The following is a 27,656-nucleotide window of genomic DNA, read 5'->3' as shown; positions in this document are numbered from 1 at the left end:
TACTCTTTCCATCTACTTAACACACTATCCTCACTTGTGAGTATGTTTCCCTCACTGTCCTTTATCAACCTTACCTGCTGCACATCTTTCCCAGCTCTGTCCTTCTGTCTAGCCAATCGGTACAGGTCCTTTTCTCCCTCTTTAGTGTCCAATCTCTCATACAACTCTCTATATGCCTTACCCTTAGCCTTCACCTCCTCTCTCTTTGCCATGCGCCTCATCTCCTTATACTCATATCTTTCTTCATCTCTTTGACAATCCCACTTCTTCTTCTCCAGCCTCTTCCTCTGTACACTTTCCTATACTTCCTCATTCCACCACCATGTCTCCTTGTCCTCCTTCCTCTGTCCAGATGTCACACCAAGCACCTCTTCCTAGCAGTCTCCCTTACTAGCTCTGCTGTAGTTACCCAGCTATTCTGTAACTCTTCATTGCCTCCCAGTGCCTGTCTTAACTCTTCCCTGAACTCCACCTCACAATCACCCTTTTTTAACTTCCACCATTTAATCCTTGACACTGCTTTCATACTCCTCCTCCGCTTCTTGATCACCAACATCATCCTACAGACCACCATTCTATGCTGATTAACTACACTTTCCCCAGTCACATCTTTACAGTCTCCAATCTCCTTCAGACTGGCCCTCCTACATAGGATATAATCCACTTGTGTGCATCTTCCTCCACTCTTGTACGTCACCCTATGCTCCTCCCTCATACTGAATAAATAATGACAATAATTAAAGTTATAGACTTCTGTACTAAAGAAAATGTGTATCAATTCACATTATCTTATTCTTGATTCTTTTGATATTTGTCATTGATTCGTTGAGAAGCTGCGTTATCGTTATTTATCAAGTGCAATTCACCACCTTTTCTCCAAGACACCCGTTGAGAGATCTAAAATTTGAGACAAAATCAGGGACACTTGAGAGTAACGCCAAACTGCTTAAAACTGATCATATACATTATTGCAAAATGCTAACATTACAGAAATGGTTAAAGTTTTTCAGAATACTACGTGATAATACAACTTTAACATGAGAAACCACTTAAAAAAGTATTACACAAACATTTCAGCTTTCTTTAGTCAACAAATGAACTTGTTCTCTATTTATCACGAACGTGATGTATCACATGTTTAGGACAGCGCATGGAACGCAAAAGAAACGGGGGTCGAAGAAGTCATTCACTACACACAAACTATATTTATGTGCAACGTCTGTTTTATTTAAATACATAGATCATTTGAATACAACATAACATATCTGACTAAGCTAACAATATATTTCCAACGTTTCTAATTAAAAAGAACTAATTGTATCCATCTAGAAACCTTGGTAACGTCTTCCCTTATGCCTCATCCTTCTCTTAGTTGCAAGAGTTTATTTTTCACTCACCAGTTCTTTTACCCAGTGTAAAGTGACGTTGTTACGTCATTGAGGTGGTGTTTACACACTGATCTTTAAGGAAGAAGGAAGTAAAAGAGTGTTAAGCTAGGTTTTTGTTTGGTGGTATAGGTTGTTTTGGATTTGTTTATTTGTCCACGGAATATGTCTACTCCTGCCCGAAGGCGATTAATGAGGGATTTCAAGAGGTATTGTATATCTCAGTATGATCTGATGCACTAGGTTTCTGCGTTTGACTCTGTTCTGGGCCAGTTTTATAGGCCCTGGCAGCAGAGACAAGTTTATCTGGTTGTGTGTTCTCTATTTATGTTCTGTACTACTTAATTTTAGCAACAAGTGTTCATACGTCAGTTTTTGGTAAAAGTTGTATGTGGTATTTGCTCTGTTTGCTATCAGTATTGCGGCATACAGCGTTGTGTTTTGATAAGAGTGTGCAAGAAAAAACGATCGCGTTCTCAGCTGATTGTTTGGTTACCGGCTCTTTGGGAGTTGGGGCAGAATCTTTATACATGTCTGTCTTTTATGCTTTGCACGCGATTAATGCTGCTGCTTGTCATATTTTTTTCTGGTACCTGTTTTGAAAAGAAACGCCGATTTTATTTTGAAACTGTCAGCTTTCTTCTTTTGAGAGATAAAGCCTTACCATTAAAATGCGTTTGAAACTTGGTTGCATTTGTATGGGAAACCTGACACGCGTCCAAGTAAAACTTCATTGCAGCAGCACTTAATTTTGGGATGTTTGTGGGGTTACTGTGCAGTTTAGAATAGGGGAAGATTCACTTTCAACAATTATTTTTGTGGTTGAGTTTAAAAAGAGAATTATGTTGAAATGTGTGTATTCCCTAGATGTTGCATTGTTTTCTGCAAGATTAAGTGTTTATCTCTGAGGAATCGCGGCATCTTTCTGAAATAGTTGCATTGTTTGTTACACCTGTGGTGGTATGATTATTTTTTTTTGTTTGTTTGCGGTGCTGGAGGGATCTTTTTGAAGACTGCTATTTTTTACAGGAAGTGTGGGTGTAAAACGGGATGCATTCCACACAGCCTGGTAGAATGCGCCTTTAATAATGAGGCAAAATTAGTTGGGTGGATTTCTTAGTGGAATGAAGTTTCTGTGTGAGTCATTTAGGTGTTTTCCAAAACTTTGATCTTGAGTACGTTTTCTGTCCATTCAGGTTAGTTCTGAATTACTTTTTTAGGCACTTAATGCCCTACTCCTGTCCAAACAGACTTAATATGAAAATTGCACATTTTGGCAAAGTAACATCATCTAAGCTGTTTTCCCACAGTGACTGATGTGGAGTATTTTTCATTAGTGTTTTTTTTTTTTTGTTTGTTTCCTATTTTGATATGTGTACGTGTGGAGCCATATGTTCCAGCATTTGGAAATTTGATTCTTCTGGACTAAGTTACATTACTGTCTTTGGTGCTCTCCGTTATCTTTAAAATGCTGATAAGAGTGCACTTTCTGGTATGAACACTCCAGCTCTTAATATGGATTCCTGTGCCAGTATATCTAAAATTATGTAGAAAATGTCTAAAGTGATGTATACTGTGAAGGAGAGATGATATTAGTGTGAGATTGGTGTGTGTGCAGCAGTGTTTTACAGATTGCTGTGTTGTGATTATGCATGATTATTTAGATCATGGCTCTGCTCCTGTTCTAATCCAGGCAGAACGGTCATGGATTTACTAATTACTTTTCTTTTTTGTGGTCTTATCTACCATGGGCGGCCACGGTGGTGCAGCGGTTAGCGTTGCCACCTCACAGCAAGAGGTTCTACGGTTCGATTCTCGGCTGGGGTGCCTTCGGAGTCTGCATGTCCTCCTTGTGGTCGCGTGAGTTTCCTCCCATATCCCAAAGACATGCTGTAGGTGGATTGGACACTCTAAATTAGTCCTAGGTATGAGTGTGTGCATGTGTGTGCCTTCTGTGGAAGGTTGGGCACCGGGCTGGCAACTTGACACCGTAAAACTCTACTGCCATTCATGAGCGGACAAGTGATCCGCTGTGGCGACACCTAACCGGGAAAAGCCGAAAGAAGATGATCTACCATTCTTATTACTCCATATGCTTATTTTAATTTTTTTGCTATGTTATCTTGTAAGCAAATATTTATTGGTTTCTTTGTTGTCCGTTAAGAAGCAAAGTTCATTGTTTGTGTTTTTTTTTTTTTGGAACTTTTCTTCCCAGGCTTTGGCTGAAAATGGGTGCCCTTGAAACCAGTCGGACTCTCCTGCTAAACAATTGACAAGACTACATTAAAAGGTTTTAGGGGTTGCATGCCACCTTTCTGCACCACACCTGGTTTTTAGTAATTTTTATTCTATTTATTAACTAGTGTAGGAAGAAAACATTTCTTGTAATTTAGAGACTTAAGTTTTGTACTGCCTGTTTGTGAAATGTGATTTTTTTTTTTTAAGTTATAGGGTCTGTAGCATGATATAATAGTTTTAGTTGAAACTTGATGATTTTTAAATTCTGAACTGGTTTGTTAGAATTTCCCCCATGGAATTATTTAGAACCTTTCCCGCATAAGTCATTTGGGAATTCAAAGACTGTTCCGAGCTTGAAGTCATCTGCAAACTTAATCAGCTATTTGCTATTGGTGCTTGCTTCTAAAAAATCATCACTTATTTACCAGAAAGTCAAACATTTTACAGAGGACAGGGCAAAATCGTGACTTTCTGCAGGATACGGGACAGTTTTAAGTGTTTTGTAAGCCTAAATTTCAGTGGCAGAAACTGAAAGTTAATGCATGTGGAAATGAAAATCTAGAGGAAAGGGTTGGGTGTGTTAAATGTTTGAGCCAGTAACAGAAGTTTGAAAGTGGCCGGGTAAACTTTGTTGGGTATTTAGGTAATATGAATGGTTAATAAAGGAACCTTGGTTGTCATCTGTGTGGCGTAGGGAATGATTTTTCCATTGAGACTCATCTGAGTCTTGCGGTAAGTGGAAAATTGCCAAGGTGTGTGTGTGTGTGGGGGGGGGGGGGCTGAGTATTATCAGCATCCTCTCATCAGAGGTTTACATTTTAATTGTGTGGTGAAGTAGGATGGACCATCTTGCTGGAGGTGTTGCATACTGTGTGCCCCTCTCTAGGTCAAGGAAGGTACATGGGGTTTTCTTGCAGCTGCAACATCTTATTACTAACAGTCCAGTTAAAACAGGTCTGTGAGCAAATTGTCTGCTCACTTCCTTTTAAACATCAGCAGATGCATACCCCAGGTGAAGGAGAGTATTCATATCTGATGATTGGACTTGGGAAGTATGTATATATTAGCAGGCAGTGTTCTAACTAGTTATAGAAACTAGTTAGTTATGTATGTTCTTTTTCAGAATGTGAGTAACAAGATGCAGCTGCTTGGTGAAATCATAAATACGTTCTTCAAACCTTATTTTGTAGTAGAACTACTGGCTGTTGACAAAACCATAATCCTAACTCTAAAACCACCCTAATTCTGAGTGGCAGTGTTTTTATCTGTAGTGCAACTTGCAGTTACTGTAGTTTCATAGAGAAATTGCTTGTCAAGTAGGAATAACTTTGGACTGTACTGGCTTAGTCCAGAGTTGACATTCTGGCTTACTTGCAGTTCCTTTGGGTTTTATTTGCCCTGGTGGTGGTGGGGTCATGTAGATAATGCCTTGTGGGTGATTGACTGGGTCTGCGGCTGCAGGGAGCACAAACCAAAATGAGAGAGAAACTATATCAAGTTTTAAAAAAAGTACTGTAGAACTGCACTGTTTTAAATTCCACTTTTATAACCCCTTCATTTATAACCGAGGCAAACATGTCTCGCAGATATTTTTCTGTACAAGTGTCCTCTAGCCAAAGTTACATAAATTGCTTGATACCTGCTTTCTCTTAAACCTCAATATCAAATGGGATAGCTTATTTCTGGCACAAAAAGAGAAATTTGCTAGGCCTAAAATACCCTGCAAGGGCAGCTATCCCAGTACTTGCCTGTGAAATATTGACAGTACCCAAGTGCTGTTGTAGTAATTTTGGTAAATGTGTTTAGTACATTTGGGTTTTGTTAATCCTCCTTTATGGGATAGATTACATATGAATTGAGTGTCTCTGTGGTGCTGTTAGTCCTTTTTCACCTCGACGTCTCAAAAATATATGAAATCGTCAGTCAGTAACTCTCTTGACCAGGCTGTTAATAAGGCTGTCTACTCTGTGGTCCTTTTTGCTACTTTGAAGGTGAATATTGGGCTGTAAGATGAAACTATTATCTTCACATCCCAGTCAGTCTAACTGTGTGTCCACATGGTTCTGTGCATGACCCATTTTGGCTTTCATGGTAGTGATGGCATATACCAGCCTTGCTCACTTATCTTGTGGTAATCTCCTAGTCAAAGCTTCTCAGAGGCTTTGCATACTATCCAGTGCTAGTGTTTTTATGGAAGAGTACACCAGAGTAGCAGCACTCTTTACTTTTATGTTCTCGCGCAAGCTTTGTATACACTAACAAAACTTTTCCACACTCCAACTTGAGATAGCCCTAATGCATTTACATGGTTGAGGTGTATATTCTATTTTTCAATGTTGGGGTATGCTTGATTTGGTTAGTTTTGATTACTAAGATAGTATTGATCGAATTTGACCAATTGCAGGCTCATTGTGGGCTACATGCAAGTTGGTAACTAACTAAATTCATACAGTGTACAAACGTAACACCTTATTTGTGTGCAGGAGAAAATATAGGTTCATAGGTGTGTACTAGGCTAATGGCTCTGGAACTTTTACAAGCCTAGCCCAAAAAAATTGCCCAGGCACTGTGCCACTTTATGTTGGTTCCAAGTGCCCCTATTTAGTAGGGCAACTGGAGTGATCCTTGGGGTGAACTTTGTTACCCATCCACTCGTCATGAATGGGAAGCTTATTTCACAGTATGAGCAATCTTTGGGAGATGAACCTGTCCCTCCAGCATATTCTGTTAATTGGGGTAATAAGGTTGTGATCTTTGGAATGGGTGGCGTGGGGGGACTGTGATTTCTCTAGGTGTAGCATTTCAAGTAGGGCTGGGTCGGACAGAGATCACCACTAAGTAGATAAGAGACTGAGAACAGCTGAAGTTTCTTGAGTCTGTCCATGTAGGATGTGTTAAGGCCTAGGATCCTTTTTGTGAGGTAATTTTGTGGCCTCTCCATCTGTTATGGGTGTCTGGTCAGGTACATGCCAAGGGATGAGTAGAGAGGGATTATGACCTCTTTCTTCCTGGATACAAAACCTTTGGTTATAAGATGTGCCATGTAGAAGGACTTTCTGACCACAGTTGCGATGTGGTGGTCGAAGGTGAGGTAGCTGTCGACCTGGGTGCCCAGATTGCTTATGGCCCCTTCTGTGTTCATTGGGATTCCATTAACATGGTAATTCATGGGAACGGAGTTTTTCCAAAGGGGATGATAACTCATTTTTTGGCATTGTTCCAACACCAGTCATTGGTCTCAGAGAAGCCCTTTTGTAGGACGTCTGCATTACTTGGGGAGTTGATAATGACTCCTAGCTTGCAGTCATCAGTGGCATTGGTCAGCCAGAGTCCTTCTGTGTTGGCCTGGACTTCTGCGAAGTTGATGCCAAACAGGAGAGGGTCCAGGACTGAGCCCTGTGGGACTCCACTCGTGACCGGTCTTCAGTTTGACTTGGAAAATGCGACTTTCACTCTGTGGGTCTTGTCTGTAAGCCACTTTGCAACCCACCTAATGATGTAAGGATTGATGCCTAGTTTGGCAAAGATACCGGAGGTGAGGAATGGTATCAAAGGCCTTGGCCAGGTCAAAGTAGGCTGTATGCACTGCCTTACCCTTATCCACAGCCTTCGTGACTTCCTTGAAGAAGTCAGCCAGGTTTAGCAGGCAGGATCTCCCTTTACATAGCCAAACTGTGTGGGGTCAAGAGTTTGGAGATTGCCTATATCTTTAAGCAGGAAAATGATGATGCGCTCCATAGCTTTGCATACCAGACTCGTCAGGCTAATGGGGTGATAGTTTCCAGGGTCTGTAGTTGCTTCCCCTTTATGGAGCGGGATGACTGTAGCAGTGCGCTATTCGTTAGGGACATAGCCTGAGGTAAGGTTGTGATTGAACAGGGCGCACAGATGTGGTGCCAGTTCATTTTGTAGCTCGTGTAGGACACCCAGGGATATTATCAGGTCCCACGGATGCTGTATTCATGGCTTTGGACAATGCAGCTTTTACCTGTGCCACAGAAATGGTGGGTACCAGGCTTTCTTCTTGTATTGTGATAGGGCCCATATGGGGCAATAGAGGGGTAAAGTTGGTACTGAATCTGTCAAGACAGTATGTTGGCTATATTTGTTGGCTCAGTATAGGAAGTGCCATTGTGCAATAACTCAGAGCAAATCTGGGTATTGCCTTGGAGGTTTTTGATGTAGCTGTAGAAGGCTTTGTGGCTGTTTTTGGTGTTCATACGCAATTCTGCCTTCATACTGGCTTTAGAAGACTTGATAAGTGATCTCAGCTTTTTGTTGAGACTGATAAGGGAGGTTTTCCAGTCTTGTGACTTCATTTTTTTCTGCAACAGTTTCTTCCTTCTGTGGAAAAGTTTAATAATGGCTGGGGAAAACCAGATTGGTTTCCATTATTTGGAGGAGAGCGTCTTAGTTCTATTTTGGTATGGCAAGGTCCGTGCATTTGTGTACGTGCTTTTACAATGCATTGGTATATGATTTGGCAGTCTTGCAGCTATTTTCCATTGGCATGGGTGCCGAGAAGTTAGCCACCTCTGTTTTTAGGAGCCCAAAGCCGGCTTTAGTTAAAGGTTTTCAGGGTGGTCGCCTTAGCGGGGGAGTGTAGGTGAGATGGAGATTTCCATTGTGATCAGTTTGTGGTCGGATTTAACCAGGGAGGAATGGACTACAGCTGTGGAGAAATGGTCCCCCATGTTGATGATAACCAGGTCGAGGATGTTGCTTCCACTCGTGGGGGTCAGAATGAGCTGGTCCAGGGCATTGCAATTGATATTCCAGAAAGCGTTGTGCCTGTACATTGGTACTTGAATAGTTTTCTCAGTTGATGGAAGGGTAGTTGAAGTCACCCAGTATGAGAGTATTGGGTTAGACCTTGATAGATTCCAGGGTGCTTAGGAACTTGGAGTGAGAGTCTAGGAACATGTTTAGGGTTCTGTAGCAGGCTTTGACTTGTATCGTTGTCTTACCCAGTGTTAAGTTGTACCTGAAGTATCTCAGATGCATTGTGCAGCGCTACCAGTCTAGAGGTGTGTATATCCTTTAAGAATATGGAAACGCCACTGCCTTTGGAGCTTCCAGATGTATTCTGGGGTCAATTGTAGCCTGGGAGCACAGGGGTGCTTACTGCCTCTTTAAGCCAGGTCTCTTACAGCACAGATGTTGACTTTCTCCATTTTGAGAAGAGATTCGTGTGAGTGCATCTTGAGATTAAGACTTCTAGAATTGAGCAGCATGACCCTCATATACATTGAGTAGAGAGGGATGATGACCTCTTTCATTGTTTGTGGATCCCTCTGTAGAATTTTGGTCTTTGAAACACTGCCTAAAAAAGGCACTGTAGGGGTTGCAAGAGCCTTAGCCAGTACCAGGAATCCCAGGGGTGACACATGCAGGCCGTCTCTGGCAGAGCATCTTATGTTGTCCCTGGCAGACAGATACTGGATTCTCTTAGAATTACACCAGAAACTTGTGTGTGTCAGGTTTTACTAAGAGTGATAGCAGGACTGTGCAACGCATAAGAGGTGTCAGTAGATATAAATGTATTCAAGTGTACAAAGTTTGCACTGAGTCCCAAGCTTCTTACAGTTGACTCCAGTTACTACTTTTGATAGCAGTGTATATTTAGCCTCAGTTGTCCTTTGCATTCAAGCTCATGATTTTGAGTCCCACCCAGGCTTTGTGGGCATAAAACATATAACCTGTTTCTGCAAATAAATAAATTTCATAGTTTTACTGCAGATGATGGACTTTGAACTGTTAATTAAAACTACATTCATGGCTTTTAAGTAGACACTTAAAAATGCATAAAATTAACTATGCAGTCCAGAAATGACACTTTATGAATAACAAAACATGTTACTGGCTTAGACAGAAGTTTCGCTTTTCTAATTAAAATGAAGGATGCTGAATGCATGGTGTTCTGTGACTCTAGCTGAGAGTTGAATTTAGTGCGTTTATATTCTTGCCAAATCCGGTAGCGTTGTCGCCTCACAGCAAGACGTTGTCTCGTTCGATTCTCAGCTAGAGTGTCTTCTGTGTGGGGGCATGTGTGAATGGGCGTGCCTTTGTTGAAGGTTGTGCGTCAGGGCTGGTAACTCGGCACGTAAAAATCCACTATCAAACATTAGAGGAGCGGAGTTCCGCTGTGGCAACCCCTAACCGGGATAAGCAGAAAGACACAACGCAACATATTCTTGCCATATCCCTGTTTGTGTTACCAGTTGTGGTTTATATGTTTACATCTGTTTTGTAATGGGATGGTGAATTCGTGTTTGATCATAGGAGTTGCAAGGCAAGTAAGCAGAGACCACTTGCTGGTGTCCACCCTCAAGATGTCTCCGTAGCTTTCAGGAGGGACAGCTTGTCATGTCAAGGATGAATTTGTGGATACTTACTTACTGAATCATCCAAGTTAATTAAATACATGAAGGCATCACTTGTGTCATGTAAAAGGATTTTTTGTTTTAGAAGTGGGTTCATAGGTAAACACTAGACAGTCAGTATGCAGACTTTTGCACATCTAACAGAAAGGTATAGGGTTGGAGTATCGTGCTTTTTATCTGGGAGGTAAGCCACCTTAACCTGTATGCCAACCCCCAACTCCCATGGTTACCAATGGGCTAACCACTGGGTAATATATTAAAAAAAAATGCAGTAGAGGGTTAACATTTGTGCTGCTGAATGTTTTGTTTTGTTCCTTAGTCTGAGTGGTTATAGAGCTGTTTGCATTATGGAGATTTGAAGTTAGTTTTTCTTTGTGGTCACGTCCACTGAGTAGTACCACAGTGTTAATTTACTAGTACTGAATTGGATGCAAATGCCTTGGTTCAGAGTTCAACTGTAGTTGAAGTTTCTGTACTGCTAACCTGCCCCTGTGTCTACCCAGATCAATTTCAGCTGACTTCCTCCAGCCAAAATTTTCTTTCTCCCCGAGAAACTAGCTTGAAATGTTGAGAGTTCAGTCTGCTTCTCTTGGCTTTTAGACATGTTTGTGGGGAACTGCTGTACTGAGGGTGTAGACCAGTATACGCTGCTGTTTTGACCTTAAATCTGATGTAAAATGTGACTAAAATTGCAGCCCCCCCCCCTCAAAAAAAGACCTAATTTGGCTTTAACCACTTTTTTTTTTTTTTCTTTTCTTTTGGTCCCAACCTCAAACTGCAAACTTCAGAAAGCAGTGGGTCTTGAGGTACAAAGTGCTCTTCACGGACCTCTCTCTTTAGGGCTAATTTTTCTTGACCATCTGTACTATACCAGAAGGTGACTAGTGTAGAAGAGCTTGAGTAAACTTGAATGTTGCAGATGGCAATGCCATTGAGACAGAAAGTGGAGGCTGTTAAAATTTTTTATCTCTGCTTCAAAGTGGGGAGACCAAGCCAAGAAAAATTGGAAATAAAAAGATGGGGGGGGGGGGTAATAAATGAAAAATGAGTCTTCTAAACTCTCTAGTCTCCGACGTCACATCACCAAAGTTGAGGTGCATCCCAGGTCTGTAGAGGGCCTAGATCAGGTGGTCATAGTGGGCTTGGGTGTTTTTTAATATATTCTCTGACCTTTTTCCTGTTCAAGCCTCCACAAACATCCATATCATAGACTGTCTTTGTGCCTGTGCTAAGAGCTTTTACACTGTGCAGTACTCTGTTCATGGACTGTAACCAGATTGGTAAATTGTAGTTCTTGTCTGATGCTTGAGCTTAGTCCTGGAATATCCACCTTTTCACTGCTTGCTTAGCTGCACTTTAGATGCAGTGTAGTTTGGTCTATGTGAACTGATGTTGCCTCTCACCTGAGTATTTGTGGATCCCTCAGTGTGAACATTGAGGGCTTTAAACCACTTGATATGGCTAATGTATGCTGGGATCTGCTTTAGGAAGGCTGTCAGAATGGTTAATAAGCTACCTGCCATAAAGAGAGGAGGATTTAAATAGTAGGGTAGCTGCAGCAGTATTTTTCCAATGGTGTCAGTGTATGTTAGAATACAGACAGAGCAGCCTGACTATCTAAACATTGCCCTCTTCCTTGTGGATGCCAAGCTGCTGGTCAAAGGTGCAGCTCTCATGTATCACTTGTTTGAATTAATGGTAGATAAATACTTGAAGACTGAAGTGTAAAGGTAAAAAAAAAATCAATTTGTTAGGAGGCAGAAGTGACTGTGGTCTCTAAAGATCCTGCAAGGCTGATACTAGTAAAATCACTGTGTCCAGCTTCGTTGAAAGCCCTTTTTTTTGGGGGGGGGGGCACTTGTTGCTTACTGGTGGTAGAGGAGTACCCCTTCTAGGTGAGTGTAATAGACTTTCAGTATTCGCCATTTTTTAGTGGTGCCATTGATGCATCAGCTTGATGAAAGGTTCACAAGCAAGTATGTCATGGGCACGGTGGCTTACGGTTATCTGTGGATTTCTTTCTCCAAAGGATTTCATAGGCTGGGTTGCCTCACACTAAGAAGGCAAAACCCTCAAAGGAAGGTAGTGTTCCAGGCCTGTTGATACCTGCTTAAAGAGTTATTTTCTCTAAATTAGTATTTTTTATTCTGTCTTGGCTTTAAATAAGCACTAAACATATCATATCATAAAAATAAAATCTAAACCGTTTTTGAGTTTGAAAATTTTGATCTTTTAGATGTAAAATGGAGGGGGTTACACTTGGATGTGAACTTCTTATTTTGTTTTTGAGTCTGATGTTACTGTTCTTTTGTCAGATAACCTGAATAGTTTAATAGTAATTAGAATATTGAATATAGCTAGTAATTAGAATATTGAATATAGCTACTTCAGGCAGCCATATTTGAGAATGGAGAATGTTATTATGGAAATCTTAATTATCTTGCAAACTGAAGTTTGTATATAAACTGTTTTGACTCCTGAATTAATGAGCCATTCTGCCAGTCCTAACTGCAAAGCCATGGAATTTTGTGCTTTTAGTGCTGTCTGTGAAAGATCAGGACATACATTTCGGGTCTTTAGGTTTAAGCACTTGCATTCTCACTGTTTATCTATGGATACCGTAGAGATTGGATATGGTATTTGAACCTCTAAGATGCTTAATTTCACATTGGAGCACAAAAGCAGTCCATACCATAGTTCTGGCTAGAAGTCTTTACTTCCTAGGCTCAGACCCCCCCACCAAAGTGCCTGGGTGACTGAAATGAGTGGAAGTTTGCCACTTGTTTGTTTAAGCGAGTAGGGTGTAATCTGTGTGAGCCTTCAGTCTCTCTGTTTCTGTAAAACCCCAACCAGGCTGCTCTCCTTAGCTGTTGACATTCTTGGATTTGCATTAGATTTCCAGGATTACTTCAGTATTTTAACCCCTAGAGAGGATTCTGGAATTCTTGTAGCTACTTTACTTCCAAGATATGCTGACCATTTGTTTTTGATGGCTCAGGATTGTGTGTATCTGATATTTGCTAGACTGCAGTGCGTATTCTTCAGTGGACATACTAATATATGGGAAGAAGGATTCTGACTTCTATCCTTCAGTCCGATAGATGATAATATCACAGAAAACATGCAAACAGGGTTTGTTGTGATGGATGTTGACTTTTTTAGCTGGCAAATTTCTGTAGACTTGCAGCCTATGGAAGGGAGCTCATCTGGATTGCTACACAGCTTCAAAAATATTTGAAGAGAAATGCAAAGGCACCAGCATATGGAAAATGTCCTAATAGAAAACATAAAGATCACAAAGGTGAGAATGTATAAAAGATTAGTGAGGAAGAAACTTACATATTCAAGATGTACCCTACATTGATCAATTACATTGTTTTGACTAGGTGAAAAGTGACAAACCATCTTGCAGCAAATTGCTATCCTGGGGTAAAAATTAAAATGGGATATTTCAGGGTACTTTGTCACAGTTGCTTTTTTATCTTGCCCTTAACCCATTAAGCTGCCTTGATTGACACGTTAGGCTATGGTCACAGTTTAACTTCTAGCAACCAGAAACCAATATTGTTTAAAGACTGCTCATCAACATTTTGTGGCTTTAAAATTGTGTAGTTCATCAGATGAACTGAAAGTTCAACTACAGATGGTTAAAAGTTTTCCTAACGATGACTTTTTGGTCTTGATAAATGTGCACAGCATGAGCTACATCTATAGTGGTGGACATCTCAAGTCTGGGAACTTGTGGTTGCATCATTCTGATCATGTTCTCAAATGCATAGCATGGAGTTTTTTATGCCATGGGGGTAAGGTATGTATCCTGGTACATTTTACAAAACCAAGGCTGTGAAGTTTGATCTGTGGGGGAGAGGGTATTAACTGGAATTTTAAGCTGTTTATTCTTTATGCTTTTTGTAGAAGTAAAAAGGATGAATGGGGGTGGCCATATTGATGTCTCTTGGAGAGCGTGAACCAGAATCTTCTCTTCTTCTTCTTCTCCTTCTTCTCCTTCTTCTCCTTCTCCTTCTTCTTCTTCCCCCCTCCTCCCTCCTCCCTCCTCCTTCTTCCCCCCTCCTCCCTCCTCCTTCTTCCTCCCTCCTCCTTCTTCCCCCCTCCTCCCTCCTCCTTCTTCCCCCCTCCTCCCTCCTCCTCTAGCCAGTGACTTTCCACAAGTGTCAGGAACACTTGTGTTCGGTGCTGGCAGTATGTGTTTTGTTTATATTGTGTATGTGCGTGTTGTATGCATAATGTGTGGGTGTATATATGTATATTTTTAAATGAACACCTGTCTGGTTTCAAGATTCGGTGCCCATTAACATTTCTGATTTGGCATTGTTTGTTTGAACTGCCTTCTAGCTAAAGGTTTGATGAGAGTTTGGGTCGGCTGTAGATTGGAAGCGTGTTTCTTAAATTAATGATTTTCTTTAATGTTTTTACCAGTCCATGTGGGTCAATGGAGTGAAAAATCGAGGACAAATCTGTTAGCTTGGGTTGCCGAGTAGTAGTTTTCATTGTGGTCTGGTTGTAGAGAAGTTTTGAGGGGAACACCCCCACAAGTGTTAAATGGAGTCTTTTTTTATTAAGAAAAAGTGCTTGAGTTTAAACTGAGAAAAAGAGGATGGGTTGGTGTCAATTGTCTGCTTTACAAATGTGTTCTGTTGGGGATATTAAGAACTTCCTAACTTTGCTGTAATAAGATAATGGCTAGTCATGTTTAACTTCTCCTTCTTCTTCTTCTTCTTCTTTCCCGGTTAGGGGCCGCCACAGCAGATCACTGTCCGCTCATGATTGGCAGTGGAGTTTTACAGTGTCGAGTTGCCAGCCCGGCACTCAACCTTCCACAGAAGGCACACACATGCACACGCTCACATCTAGGGCCAATTTAGAGTGTTCAATCCACCTACAGCATGTCTTTGGGATGTGGGAGGAAACAGGAGCACCCGGAGGAAACCCACACGACCACAGGGAGGACATGCGGACTCCACACAGAAGGCACCCTCAGCCGAGAATCGAACTGAAGAACCTCTTGCTGTGAGGCAGCAACGCTAACCACTGCACCACCGTGGCCGCCCGGCTAGTCATGTTTAACATATTGATGAAATCTTAGTGTCCTTCAAAGCAGTAACTTGCTTGTATATGTTGAGATTGTTTGTTTTTAGCAACTGCAGCTCTATGGATAGGTGCATGAAGTAAAACTGTAAGGGACATGTAACTGGCTCACAGAAATGGTCATGATGATTTGGTATAGTTTGGACTGTGAAGTCAACATTTGTCTTCTGTCTTTATGTAAATGCCCCCCCCCTTTTATTTGTTCATAGGTTCATACTAGGCTATCTGCCCAAGGGCATTTATAAGCCTAGCCCATAGTTAAGTGGCTTTCGCCACCCCTTTAGTTTGAATAAAAACTATGCCTATCATTTTGCTGTGCCTCTGTCAAGCAGTGACACTGAAGTAATCCCTGGGGTATATCTGCGATCTCCCATCCATTGGTCAAGATTCCTCTTGAACAAGGCCAGAGAGGTGCTCTGCCTCACATGTACCGGGATTTTGTTCCACAGCATAGGGAGTCTCTGGGTGATGAATCTGTCCCTCCAGCACGTTCTATTTATAACCGTGTCAAGGTTTAAGTCTCCCGCCCTTGTGGTTCTGAGGGATCTAGATTTTTTGAGGTGAAGCATATTCATCAAATCTGGGTTTGACATGGCCTTATATGTCAGGCACAGGTCACCTCTGAGCAAGCGGTATGAGACTGAATAGAGCTGGAGTTCTTTCAGTCGGGCAGCATGACACATATTTTTGAGACCCTTTATACTTTTGGTGAGGAACTTTTGGGGCCTTTCAAGCTGCAGCAGGTGTCTGGTCAGATACATTCCGAACGGGGCATTGTACTCAATCATAGGTCTAATGAGTGATGAGTACAGGTGGACGATGACCTCCCTTGATCTAGATGTGAATCCCTTCATGATAAGGTGGGCGATATAGAAGGTTTTCCTAACTACTTTAGCAACATGAGTGTCAAACGAAAGGCTACTGTCAACCTGGGTCCCCAGATCCCTGATGACTTTTTCTGTGCTCAGTGGATTGCCACCTATATGGTAGCTAGGGGTAACCTTGTTTTTCCCGAAGGGTATGACTATGCATTTTTTGGCGTTTAACTTCAGGCCATGGCTCTGGCACCAGTTATCCGTTTCTGTGAGGCCCTTCTGGAGGATATCTGTGTCAGATGTGTTTTCGACTATGGCGCCCAGTTTGCAGTCATCTGCAAACTTTGTCAGCCATAACCCTCCTGTGTTTGCTAGTACTTCAGAAAAGTAGATGCTGAACAAGAGTGGACCCAGGACTGAGCCCTGTGGGACACAACTTGTGACAGGCTTTGAGTCTGACATGGCTCCAGCAACTCTGACCCTGTGGGTTCTGTCACTTAGCCAGTTTGCAACCCATCTTGTGATGTATGGGTTTACATTCAAGCTGATGAGTTTTTCGATGATACCTGAGTGGGGTATTGTGTCGAAGGCCTTTGCCAGGTCGAGGTAGGCTGTATGGACTGCCTTTCCCTCATCAATGGCCTTGGTGACTGTCTCGAAAAAGTCAACCAAGTTTAAGAGGCAGGATCTGCCTTTGACAAAGCCAAACTGGGTTGGATAAGTCTGCAAGTTCCCTATGTCTTTATTTATGAGTTCCATTATGATCCTCTCCATGGCTTTGCAGATAAGGCTTGTCAAGCTAATGGGGCGGTAATTTCCAGGGTCTGTGGAGGCACCGCCCTTATGAAGTGGGACCACAGTCGCCGTCGCCACTCCTTGGATAATGATCCTGAGGTGAGGCTAAGATTAAACAGCTGTCCTAACTGTGGGTTTAATTCCTCGTTGAGTTCGTGAAGCACACAGCCGGGGACACCATCCGTCCCATGGATGCTGTGTTTTTGCCTTAGTGAGGGCAGTTCTCACCTGGGCGTTGGAGATGTTTGGGGGCTACAATCCTCTGGAATAGATATCTCTCCTTTTGGGGAGGGGAGAAGTTTGCACTGAACCTGTCAGCCAGTATGTTGGCAATGTGTGTAGGTTCAGTAATTTTCACATCATTTTGAACTAATTCTGAGCATATCTGGGAGTTTCCTCCTAGGTTTCTAACATAGCTAAAGAAGGCCTTATGATTGTCTTTAGAGTCCTTGGCGATTTTTCTCTCAAAATTTGCCTTGGATGATTTTATGAGAGCTCTTAGTTTTTACTTATAATGATCAAAGGTGTCTTACCTTTCAAGGATTTTGCTCTATCTTGTAGTAGCTTCCTCCTTTTGTTGTAGAGCTTGTTTATGGCTGGGGTCCACCAGACTGGACGCTTGCCTTTGGTACAGAGAGTCTTAGTTTTGTTTGGGATTGCCTGATCCATGCAGTCCTGTAGGTGCTGGTAGAAGGCATTTGTAAGTGATTCAGCGGTTTGAGTAATGTTTACCACTGGCTCAGGGGCCTTAAAGGAGACCACACTAGTTTTTAGAAGTGTGAAATCGGCTTTTGAGAAGTTTTTCACTGTGGTCTTTTTTTGTTTCAGGTGGGGCAGGATGAGGACCTCCAGCGAGATTAGTTTATGATCTGATCTCACCAGTGAGGGGTATACTTCCGGTGTTGAACATTTTGATCCCATGTTCGTGATGATGAGATCAAGTATGTTTTCTCCTCTTGTGGGGATGGTGACTAGTTGTTCCATGGCATTTGAGTTTATGAACTCCAGGAATCTTTGGGTCAGAGTGTTCGGGCTTGAGTAGTGTTCCCAGTCTATATTAGGGTAGTTGAAGTCACCTAGTATGATGGTGTTTGGAGATACATTTATCCCCTCCAATGTTTTCAGGAAGGCCATGTGAGGTTCCTGTGTTTGAGAGGGTGGCCTGTAACATGCTACAAATTGCAGAGCAGTCTTGCCTATGGTTAATTGCACCTGGATGGTCTCCGATGCATCGTGCGTTGCCACCAACCTTGAGGTGTGGGTGTCCTTTATGAATATGGACACCCCCCCTCCTTTCTTGGTGTTGTCCGGATTTTGGGGCCGAACGCATGATATGAGGTGAAACCTGTTAGTGCTGGGGTGCTCTCAGGAGCCTTGAACCAGGTTTCTGTCACAGCACAGACATCGATGTTCTCCATATTGAGAAGGGCCTCGAGTGCGTGCATCTTGAGATTGAGACTTCTGGCATTGAGCAGCATTACCCTTAGTTTTTTCCTTTTTGGTGTTCTAGGGTGGTAGGTTTAGAATTTGAGCCTTGCCTAAAAAGGCACTATGGGGTGGCAAGAGCCTTTGCCAATATCCGAAGCCCAGGGTGACAGGTGCAAGCCGCCCCTGAAGCAGCGTGGCTTGTCCAGCATGTCATCCCAGGCAGACAGACATTGGATCCCCTTTGAATGACACCAGAATTTAAGCCAATTATTAAAGCTGATCATCTTATCACTGTATTGTGGCATCATTCTAGGTGAAGGTAGGATACTGCTCAAGGTCAGGGTCATACCTGCCTGGGCTACATAATCAGAGAGCTCCTCGATGTCCCTTTCATGTAGTCCAAGGAGGTACGTCTCAGGTCGTTGACACCAGCGTGGACAATGACTGAGTCGTACTTGTACCTGCTGTTGAGAGACCTGAGTGCTTGCGTTATGTGGCGGATTCTAGCGCCCGACAGGCAGCTTACTGTGACCTTCTCCTTACTCAGTCTGGTGAGCGGGACGTCAGTGTGTCTGACTATGGAATCACCAATGACAAGTGTGTCTGGCATTTTGTTTGGCCTTAAGGGCTGGACTGTTTGACACTCTGACTGTGTGGTCTATGTGTTGCATGTGTTGGGTCGTGAGGTGGTAGTTGTTTGGGTGTCTGCTTTGGTGGCCTCTGCTGTTTTGGTAAATTTTGATCAGAGCCTCCGAGTATGTCTTTGTGTGAGTATGTGTATGATTTGAAGTTGTGATGGTACCATGTGTGACTGGGTATGTATTGTGTGTGGTTACCTTCTCCTCCTGTCTGGTCTTGCCAGTCCTATGTTGAGAGAGCTCAGCCTCCAGTTTGGCCGTATAGTTGCATCTCTCGCATGTATTTGTGTTTTGTGGGAGAAGGAGAGGATTGTCTGTGTACATGAGGCAATTGTAACATTGCCTCAATATTCCCAGGTTCACCAGTTGAGCTGGAGAGGACACTAGCAACTGATCCCTCGGCATACTAGAAGTAGTAGATAAAGAGACTTTCAAAGGACTCCGGGGGAAGTGGGTTTTAGGCTGGTGGGGTACTATCTATAATAAGAGTGCTTTATCAAGGTGCAAGTACTGTAGGAGTAAGTGCTAGGCTTTACAGATAGAGAATAGTCTACTTGGGAATCAAGTAGAGATGAACTTTTCAGTTATAGGATATGCTGGTTAGATCAGCAGTACAGCTCGAGGAAGGTAGTTCTAAGGGAAAATTTGAAGAGTGGAATTTAGATGGCCCGAATAGTTTAACCTTGTTTAACCGCCACTGCTCTTGTGTGCAACAGTGGCAACGCCGTGCTAACGCGCGTTTAGCATGTTTTATAGCAGGGGGCTGAAGGGAGCTAAGAATTGGCCCAAAACGACCAATGGACTACTAGTTTCTGGCTGAAACTTCACCAAATCGGACAAAAAGGCCGCTCAGTGCTTCCCACTCCCACTGGTAAGCAAAGAAACTTCCCTCCTTCCTAATAAGGCAATGGATCAGTAACAGGAACTAAAAACAAAGCCCAGGGATCAGCAACTCTGAAACTGGACTACTCTAGTTCAGTAAGGCGGGAAAACAAGAGATTTTTTTGTTTTATTACAGAGACAAGGAAAAAAACAGACAGTAAATGCTATAAATACTGTAAATCGGCTAGCGCACTTTAGTGTGTAGCCTACAGAAACAATTTGCAACAATTAGTAACTTAAAGTGCAATAAACAGTGTAAAATGCAGAAATCACTTAAAGTAGCAGTAAAACAGGCGAAATGCAGTCGCTAGCTTAATAACAGTGGGAAAGCCACAAAAATACTTATATCTGGTAGAAAGTCACTCTTTTAGCTCTCTGCTGCTTGGATCACTCTGCAGGCCACCACGAGGATCTGTGCTGAGTTGGTACAAGCTGGAAAACACGCGTTTAGCGTGTTTTATAGCAGGGGGCTGAAAGGAGCTAGGAACTGGCCCAAAACGACCAATGGACTACTAGTTTTTGGCTGAAACTTCACCAAATCGGACAAAAAGGCTGCTCAGTGCTTCCCACTCCCACTGGTAAGCAAAGAAACTTCCCTCCTTCCTAATAAAGCATATTTATTTATTTATTATTATTATTTTTGAAAGTCCAGAAACAGCTTTGTCAAAGTTTTGGCGACATTTTTAAACTTGGGTTTCTGTAATTACCTGGATAATTGCTTCTCAGAAAGATTCCGGTTGTATATTTTACTTCTCCATTGAGTAATGCAAAGCTCAAATGGTGTTTAGGGTTGGCATTATTGTGGTTTTTATTTGTGGATAAGCACAAGTAGTTGTTGGAGATAAAACAGGCCAATGTTAAAACTGTACATTTTTCAGTAGTAAAATGGGTGGTACTAATCTGGAACCCAAGGACTAGTACGGGCAAACCATGAAAAAACATATATATTTTTTATCTTGCCATAATTTACTGCACCTCGTAAAGCTGCCTGCAGCAAAATAAGTACTCATTCCTAATTTTATTTTTTTTTACTCTTTTCTGCCCTCATGGGGGCAGTCATTGTGATTCCTTTGGAAAGCTAAATCTGTCTCAATGCACAGACTGTGAGAACAAATAACCCTACCATTTGTTGTCAGACTAGACTTCCATTCACTTAGAATGGACCACCTAAAAAAAATGCCAAGTTTAAGAGTCTGCAGCTCATGTGTCATTGACTGGTATGTGCTGAGTTTTACAAATGTTGTTCCTATTGATGTACTACACATTCTCTGAAAGAAACTTGCATAAGTGTCAACAAATTACTGAGATAAAAAAGACTTTTCACAAGGAGCAGTTTTGCAAGTTTCAGTTCTTGGCCAAGTTACTCCTCCCATCTCCCCTCCTTCAGTGGGCTACAGTCTCACATTTCCAGCTTCAGTAGATTCAACTATTTCGTCAGCTTTGCATGACAATAGACATCAAAAAAATCACAGCCTGGTGTGCCACTAAAACTGTCCCCTTATATGTCTCTTCACTTCTGAATAGCATTTACCCAGGAATAAAAAAAAAAACAACGCACACACGTCAGTCCAGAGTTTAGGCCAATCTATCCATTTCTTAATGTGCACAGTAAAAAATTCAGTTTATAATGCATTCTGGATGCTGACATGGTTATCTTTACATAGTTATTATCTTATAGCATAACCTGAACTTATGGTATTCATTGCCAAGCTTTACAACCGTTCTCAGTTTCTTAACAATGACCTCCCAAGCCTCTGATGTGACCCTGTACTTTGTCAGTATACTGTAAAAACATAGATTAATACAAATATTTGTGCACATATGACATGTACACAAGATAAATGCAATATAATTTATATAAATATAGTTATGATTTCTAGTTTATGACCCTGTTTGTCTATGGAAACTTATTTTTGAATTTATGTTCAAGCAATTGTATATTTGTTGTATATTATCTTGTTTAATTGTTTCTCAATATTCTAACCACTGTATGCTGCATCAATTGTAAAATTCTGATTTTACTCCTTTTATATTTTCTATGCTCTTTGTACAAAATAGCTATGTTTGTATAATTTATTTTTTTTATAATTGTTTACTATGTATCTGGAGCTTTTCTCCTCGAGCCTCTGCTTGTGTCCAGTTGGACTAACCTGGTAAACAAATGGAAAATAAATAAAAAATAAAATATACTAAGAAAATCAATCACTATACCAATAAAAATCCAAAACTTAAGAAAAAAAAACACAGAAGGAAGATGTTTTCTTGATGCTGTCATGAAAATCCCACTCGCTTATTCAGATATTATGGGCAAACATATAGTCAGGCACACTGATGTCCCACTCACTAGGCTAAACAAGGAGAAAGTTACTGTCAGCTGCCTGTCGGGTGCCAGGATCCGCCACATAACCTATGCACTCAGGTCACTCCACAACAAGTACAAATATGACTCTGTCATTGTCCATGTTGGTGTGAATGACCTGAGACGTACCTCCCTGGACTACATGAAAAGAGACATGGAAGAGTTCTCTAATCTTGTAGCCCAGGCAGGTATGAGCCTAACCCTGAATAGCATTCTGCCATCTCCCAGAATGATACCACAGTACAAGGACAAAATGATTGACTTCAACAACTGGCTAAGCTTCTGGTGCCATTCTAAGGGGATCCAATATCTGTCTGCCTGGGATGACATGGTCGACAGACCACAATGCTTTGCAAGAGATGGCCTGCACCTGTCACCCCTGGGATTCTGGATACTGGCTAAGGCTCTTGCCGCCCCTATAGTACCTTTTTTAGCAAGGTTCAAATGACAAATTCACCACCATAACAGGAACAGGCAAGCAGAAACTGAGGGTAATGCTACTCAATGCTAGAAGTCTAAATCTCAAAATGCACTCACTCGAGGCACTCCTTAAAATGGAGAACATCAATATCTGTGCAGTGACTGAGACCTGGTTTAAGGCTCCAGAGAGCATCCCTGCACTACCAGGCTATATATCTCATACCACACTTTTCGGCCATATAACCTGGACCAGAACACCAAAGGCAGAGGTGTATCCATACTCATTAAGGATATCCACACCCCCAGGCTAGTTGCTCGGCATAATGCATCCGAAGTTATCCAAGTGCAACTAACTCTGGGTAAAACTGCAATCCAAATTGTAGCTTGCTACAGATCCCCCACCATGCCCCAGGATTCCCACTCCTCTTTTCTTGATATACTGGAAAATATTAGGGTTCAACCAAACACCCTAATAATGGGCGATTTAAACTACCCCACTATTAACTGGGAAAACTACTTGTGTACCAACTCCTTCGCTCAACGCTTTCTGGAATTCATAAATTCCAATGCCCTGGATCAACTTATCCACACCCCGACCAAGGGCAACAATATCCTAGACCTAGTCCATTACCAACATGAGTGACCGGTGTTCCACATCTGAAGTCAACTCCTCGTTGGTCAGATCTGACCATAAGCTAATCACCCTAGATATCTACATCCCGCTCCCACCCACCATTAAGGAAACCATGGTAAAAAATTTCTCCAAAGCCAACTTCATGCTTCTTAAGACAGAAGTGGCGAACTTCATGGCACCCATGCAGGTGGACAATACAGTTAAGATTGAATCCTAAACAAATGCACTTACACGAGTGCATGGATCGTGCTGTCCCAAACATAACCAAGAATCTATCCTCCAAAAAAAGGAAGCCAATCTGGTGGTCCCCTGCCCTAAACAAACTGTGCAACAGAAGGAAGAAACTGTTGCAAAAGAAAGTAAAATCCCATATGTGGTGGAGCTTCCTGGTCAGCCTCCTTAAGAAGCTGAGATCCCTTATAACAACCTCCAAAGCCAGCTACGAAAACAAAATCGCCACTGATTCCAAGGACAACCACAAAGCATTCTATAGCTATGTCAAGAATCTCAATGGCAACTCCCAGATCTGCTCTGAGTTGCAGCACAACGGCACGAAAATTACAGAACCAACTGATAGCACTGAACCTATCTGCCAGACGTTATCCCCCTCTTACCCCCTAAAGGGCCCATGTCTATACAGGAAGAATACAGAGTCCCTGTAATCACAGCTACACAGGTAAAAGCTGCACTCTAAAGCCAAAAACACTGCATTCATAGGAATGGACAACATCCCAGGCTGTGTTTTACATGAACTTCAGAACAAACTGGTTCCCCATCTAAGCACCATGTTCAACAGTCATAGCCTCACATCAGACTTTTTACCCATTGAGTGGCGCACAGCAACAGTTATCCCACTCCACAAAGGGGGAGCCACCACTGATCCAGGGAACTATCGCCCTATTAGCCTGACGAGCCTGGTCTGCAAGGCCATGGAACATATCATCATGGAACTCATAAACAAAGACTTTGGTAACCTCCAAACTCTGGACCCCACCCAGTTCGGGTTTGTGAAAGGCAGATCATGCCTCCTGAACCTAATCGACTTCTTTGAGGCAGTCACCAAAGCCGTAAATGAGGGTAAGGTGGTTCACACAGCCTATCCTGACCTCGCCAAGGCTTTCGACACCATCCCCCATTCTGGAATTATAGCTAAACTCACTAAACTAGGTATAAATCCTTGCACCACAAGATGGGTTGCCAACTGGCTCACTGACAGAACCCACACTGTAAAAGTTGCAGACTCCAAATCTGACTTCAAACTAGTGACAAGTAGAGTACCACAGGGTTCAGTCCTGGGACCTCTCCTGTTTGGTATCTACTTCTCTGAAGTACAGGTTAATACAGAAGGCCTCTGGCTAAAGAAGTTCGCAGATGACTACAAACTAGGAGCCATAGTAGAGTCCCCAAATGATGTGAACATCCTACAGAAAGACCTCACTAAGACAGCTGCTGGTGTCGGAACCATGGCCTCAAGCTCAATGCCAAAAAGTGCATTGTCATCCACTTTGGTAAAATCTCCTGTACCCAAGAGCAACCACATAGGCAGCACCAAATGTGTGATGAGACCTTGGGACCCAGGTGGACAGTAGTCTCTCCTTTTGATAATGGCATCGCCACAGTAGTCAGGAAGTCCTTCTACGTGGCACACCTCATTACAAAAGGGTTCTCATTCAGGAAAAAGAATTGTTCCCCTCTACTCGACACTCATTAGACCCATTATATATTACAACGCCCCTTTTGGAATGTACTTCACAAGACATCTGCAGCAGCTGGAAAGGCCACAGAAGTACCTCAGAAAGAGGATTACTGGCCTCAAACAGATGCCCTACACTGACCATCTCAAAAAAACTCCAGCTTTATGCCGTAGTCTATGTCGAACCCAGAGCTTTTGGACATGCAACACGTAAAGAAATCCCAATCCCTCTGAGCTATATGCTCTAGGGACCTAAACTTTGTTACCACAATAAACAGGACATGCTGGAGGGATAGATTCCTGTCCCAGAGACTTCCCATACTCTGGAACAAACTAACCATCTATGTCAATCAAAGTTCCTCATTAGCATTCTTCAAGAAAAATCTTTCAGTGGATGGGAAATATTAAATCTACCTTGGGAATCACTTCTGTGGCTCTGCTCGACAGTGGCACAGGAAAATAACTTTCTTGGGTGGCATAAGCCAGGGAACCTTGTTGGCTAGGCTTACTTAGGCCCTTGGGAAGATAGCCTAGTACCTACCTATGAACCTATTATTGGACTAAATACAATATTATGTAGCATTGAAATGTGCTGACATTATAAGGGTGACAGTTCATTATTTACTCATAAAGCAAATGTCAGAGTGGAAAGTTCAAATAGTGGATAAAGAGGAGGAGAGGATGAGAAGAAAGAGTGAGAAAAAATATTTGTTAGAAGTAATAATTAGGGCAGATATGGGAGGCAGGAGAAAAAAATGAGTAAAAGCAACATTACAAGTAAGAGAAAAGAAGAAATAACATGGACAACAAGATTTAGTGTGTGTGTGTGTGTGTTTTTAGTGTAAAAGAATTATAAAGCAAATCTGCATGGATACTTGCTTGCTGCCCTGCTGAGGGGGACACTTGTGCAAGTGCAGTGGACTAGCTCCAGTAGGAAGGGATAGCAGCATACCTCTCAACATCATAGAACAAGACCTCTGGACAAGGCCATAAATAATAGGGGATAAAGGTCCAAAAACTGGTACAATTTATAAATATTGCACTTGCAAACTTAGAAAGTTGATAAGAAGATTTGCTCTAATGCAAAACCTGTTTAAGGATATGAAGTCTGAAAATTAAATGTCTGTCAATTTTCTGACTTCAGTATTCGGTGATTTGACAGATAACTGCAATTTTATGAAACATAGACAAAAAATCTGGACTTTCTGCAAAAATCTGTACTGTTGAGATATGGATGGGAGTCTTGAACCAACACCCATCAATCATTTTCATTTGTTTGCCAAAGCCATTACAGCAGTGTTTTGCAGAGAGGTGGGAAACGCCTTAAATTTGACTGGTATGTCATGTGGGTAGCTGTGTTTGTGGAAGGTTGAGATGTGCCTTTGTAAGTGTGGTGCGAATGTTGCGCATTATGAAATGGAGAGATTAAGAGTAAAATTGTGCTCAGTGAAGTCCCTAGCAATTTCATCACTGCTTGATTCAGACATATACATTCCCCTGTGTTTGTCAGTACTATGTTTGAGTGCATTGTTTTGGAGTGTGGTATCACTGCTACAGCTGCTGGTACTCTTTCAATACAAGTATCTGCTTTGGAAGTTCTCTCTAGGAGTCTGTTGCTGAGAGGATGAGAAACACGCTACAAGTATACATCTAAGACAAACTACATAAAGCAATAGTAAGAAAAAGTACTAGGTCACATCAGAGGCTTGGGAGGTCATTGTTAAGAAACTGAGAACTGTTGTTAAAATTTATCATTAAATACCATAAGTTCAGGTTATACTTTAAGAGAATAACTATGTAATGATAACCATGTCAGCAGTCAAATACATTGCAAGTTGAATATTTTACTGTGCACATTTTAAAACTCTGGACTGATGCGTTTATTTATTTATGTTTATTCCTGGGAAATACTATTCAGAAGTGAAGACATACAAGGGAACAGTTTTAGTGGCGCACCAGGCTGTGATTTTTTTTTTATGGCTATTGTCATGCAAAGTTGACTAAATAGTTGAATCTAGCAAAGCTGAAAATGTGAGACTGTAGCCCACTGAAGGAGGGGAGATGGGAGGAGTAACCTGACCAGGAACTGAAACTTGCAAAATTGCTCCTTGTGAAAAGTCTTCTTTATCTCGGTAATTTGTTGCCACTTTTGCAAGTTACTTTCAGAGAATGTGTAGTACATCAGTAGGAACAACATTTGTAAAACTCAGTGCATAGCAGTCAATGACACATGAGCTGCAGACTCTCAAACTTAGCAGTTTTTTTCAGGTGTTCCATTCTAAGTGAATGGAAGTCTAGCCTGACAACAAATGGTAGGGCTATTTGTTCTCACAATCTGTGCATTATGGGACAGATTTAGCTTTCCAAAGGAATCACGATGTCTGCCCCCATGAGGGCAGACGAGAGTAAAAACGAAATAAAATTAGGAATGAGTACTTATTTTGCTGCAGGCAGCTTTGGGAGGTGTAGTAAATCACGGCAAGATAAAAAATATATGTTTTCTTCATCATTTGCCCGTAGTGGTCCTTTAAGTACAATTACACTGCTATTCTGTTTGTATTTTTTATTTGTATGCATGGTTTGGATTGTTAGGGGTAGATTAGATGAAGTGTGAGTAAGATGACTAGATTAAGCATATTTTTTTTTTATATATATATATATATATATATATATATATATATATATATATATATATATATATATAAATGGGCATTGAAGATGTGCTTGATATATGCATAAGACTGTTTGGGGGGTTCAGCTCACATGTCAGATTCAGGGAGGCAAAGATAGTACTTGTAAAAAAAATAATTCATAGGTGCAGTTTGGTCTGTTGAATTGCAGCTGAGTTTTCAGTGTTGGGACTTTATATTGGATGCTGCA

The 27,656-nt window shown here is 41.8% G+C and overlaps 1 protein-coding gene across 2 annotated transcripts in view; it reads left to right on the top strand.

Annotated features, from left to right (window-relative positions):
• Nucleotides 1-1,395: 1,395 nt before the first annotated feature.
• Nucleotides 1,396-27,656, top strand: part of UBE2B (ubiquitin conjugating enzyme E2 B) — a 649,422-nt gene continuing 623,161 nt past the window's right edge. Inside the window, exon 1 of one of the 2 annotated variants that reach the window (XM_044069240.1) lies at nt 1,396-1,594. Coding sequence is in view for 1 of the 2 variants with exons in the window: in XM_044069241.1 (XP_043925176.1) it covers nt 1,551-1,594 (44 nt within the window). In the remaining variant the exon portion in view is untranslated. The remainder of the gene's footprint in view (nt 1,595-27,656) is intronic. The other variant, XM_044069241.1, reaches the window with a different exon arrangement.

This window comes from Protopterus annectens, chromosome 4.part0, assembly GCF_019279795.1.
Source record: "Protopterus annectens isolate FY-2018-M chromosome 4.part0, PAN1.0, whole genome shotgun sequence".
NCBI classification, from domain to species: domain Eukaryota; kingdom Metazoa; phylum Chordata; order Ceratodontiformes; family Protopteridae; genus Protopterus; species Protopterus annectens.
The sequence above is the reverse complement of the archived record's forward strand: the minus strand, read 5'-3'. Positions and strand labels throughout refer to the sequence as shown.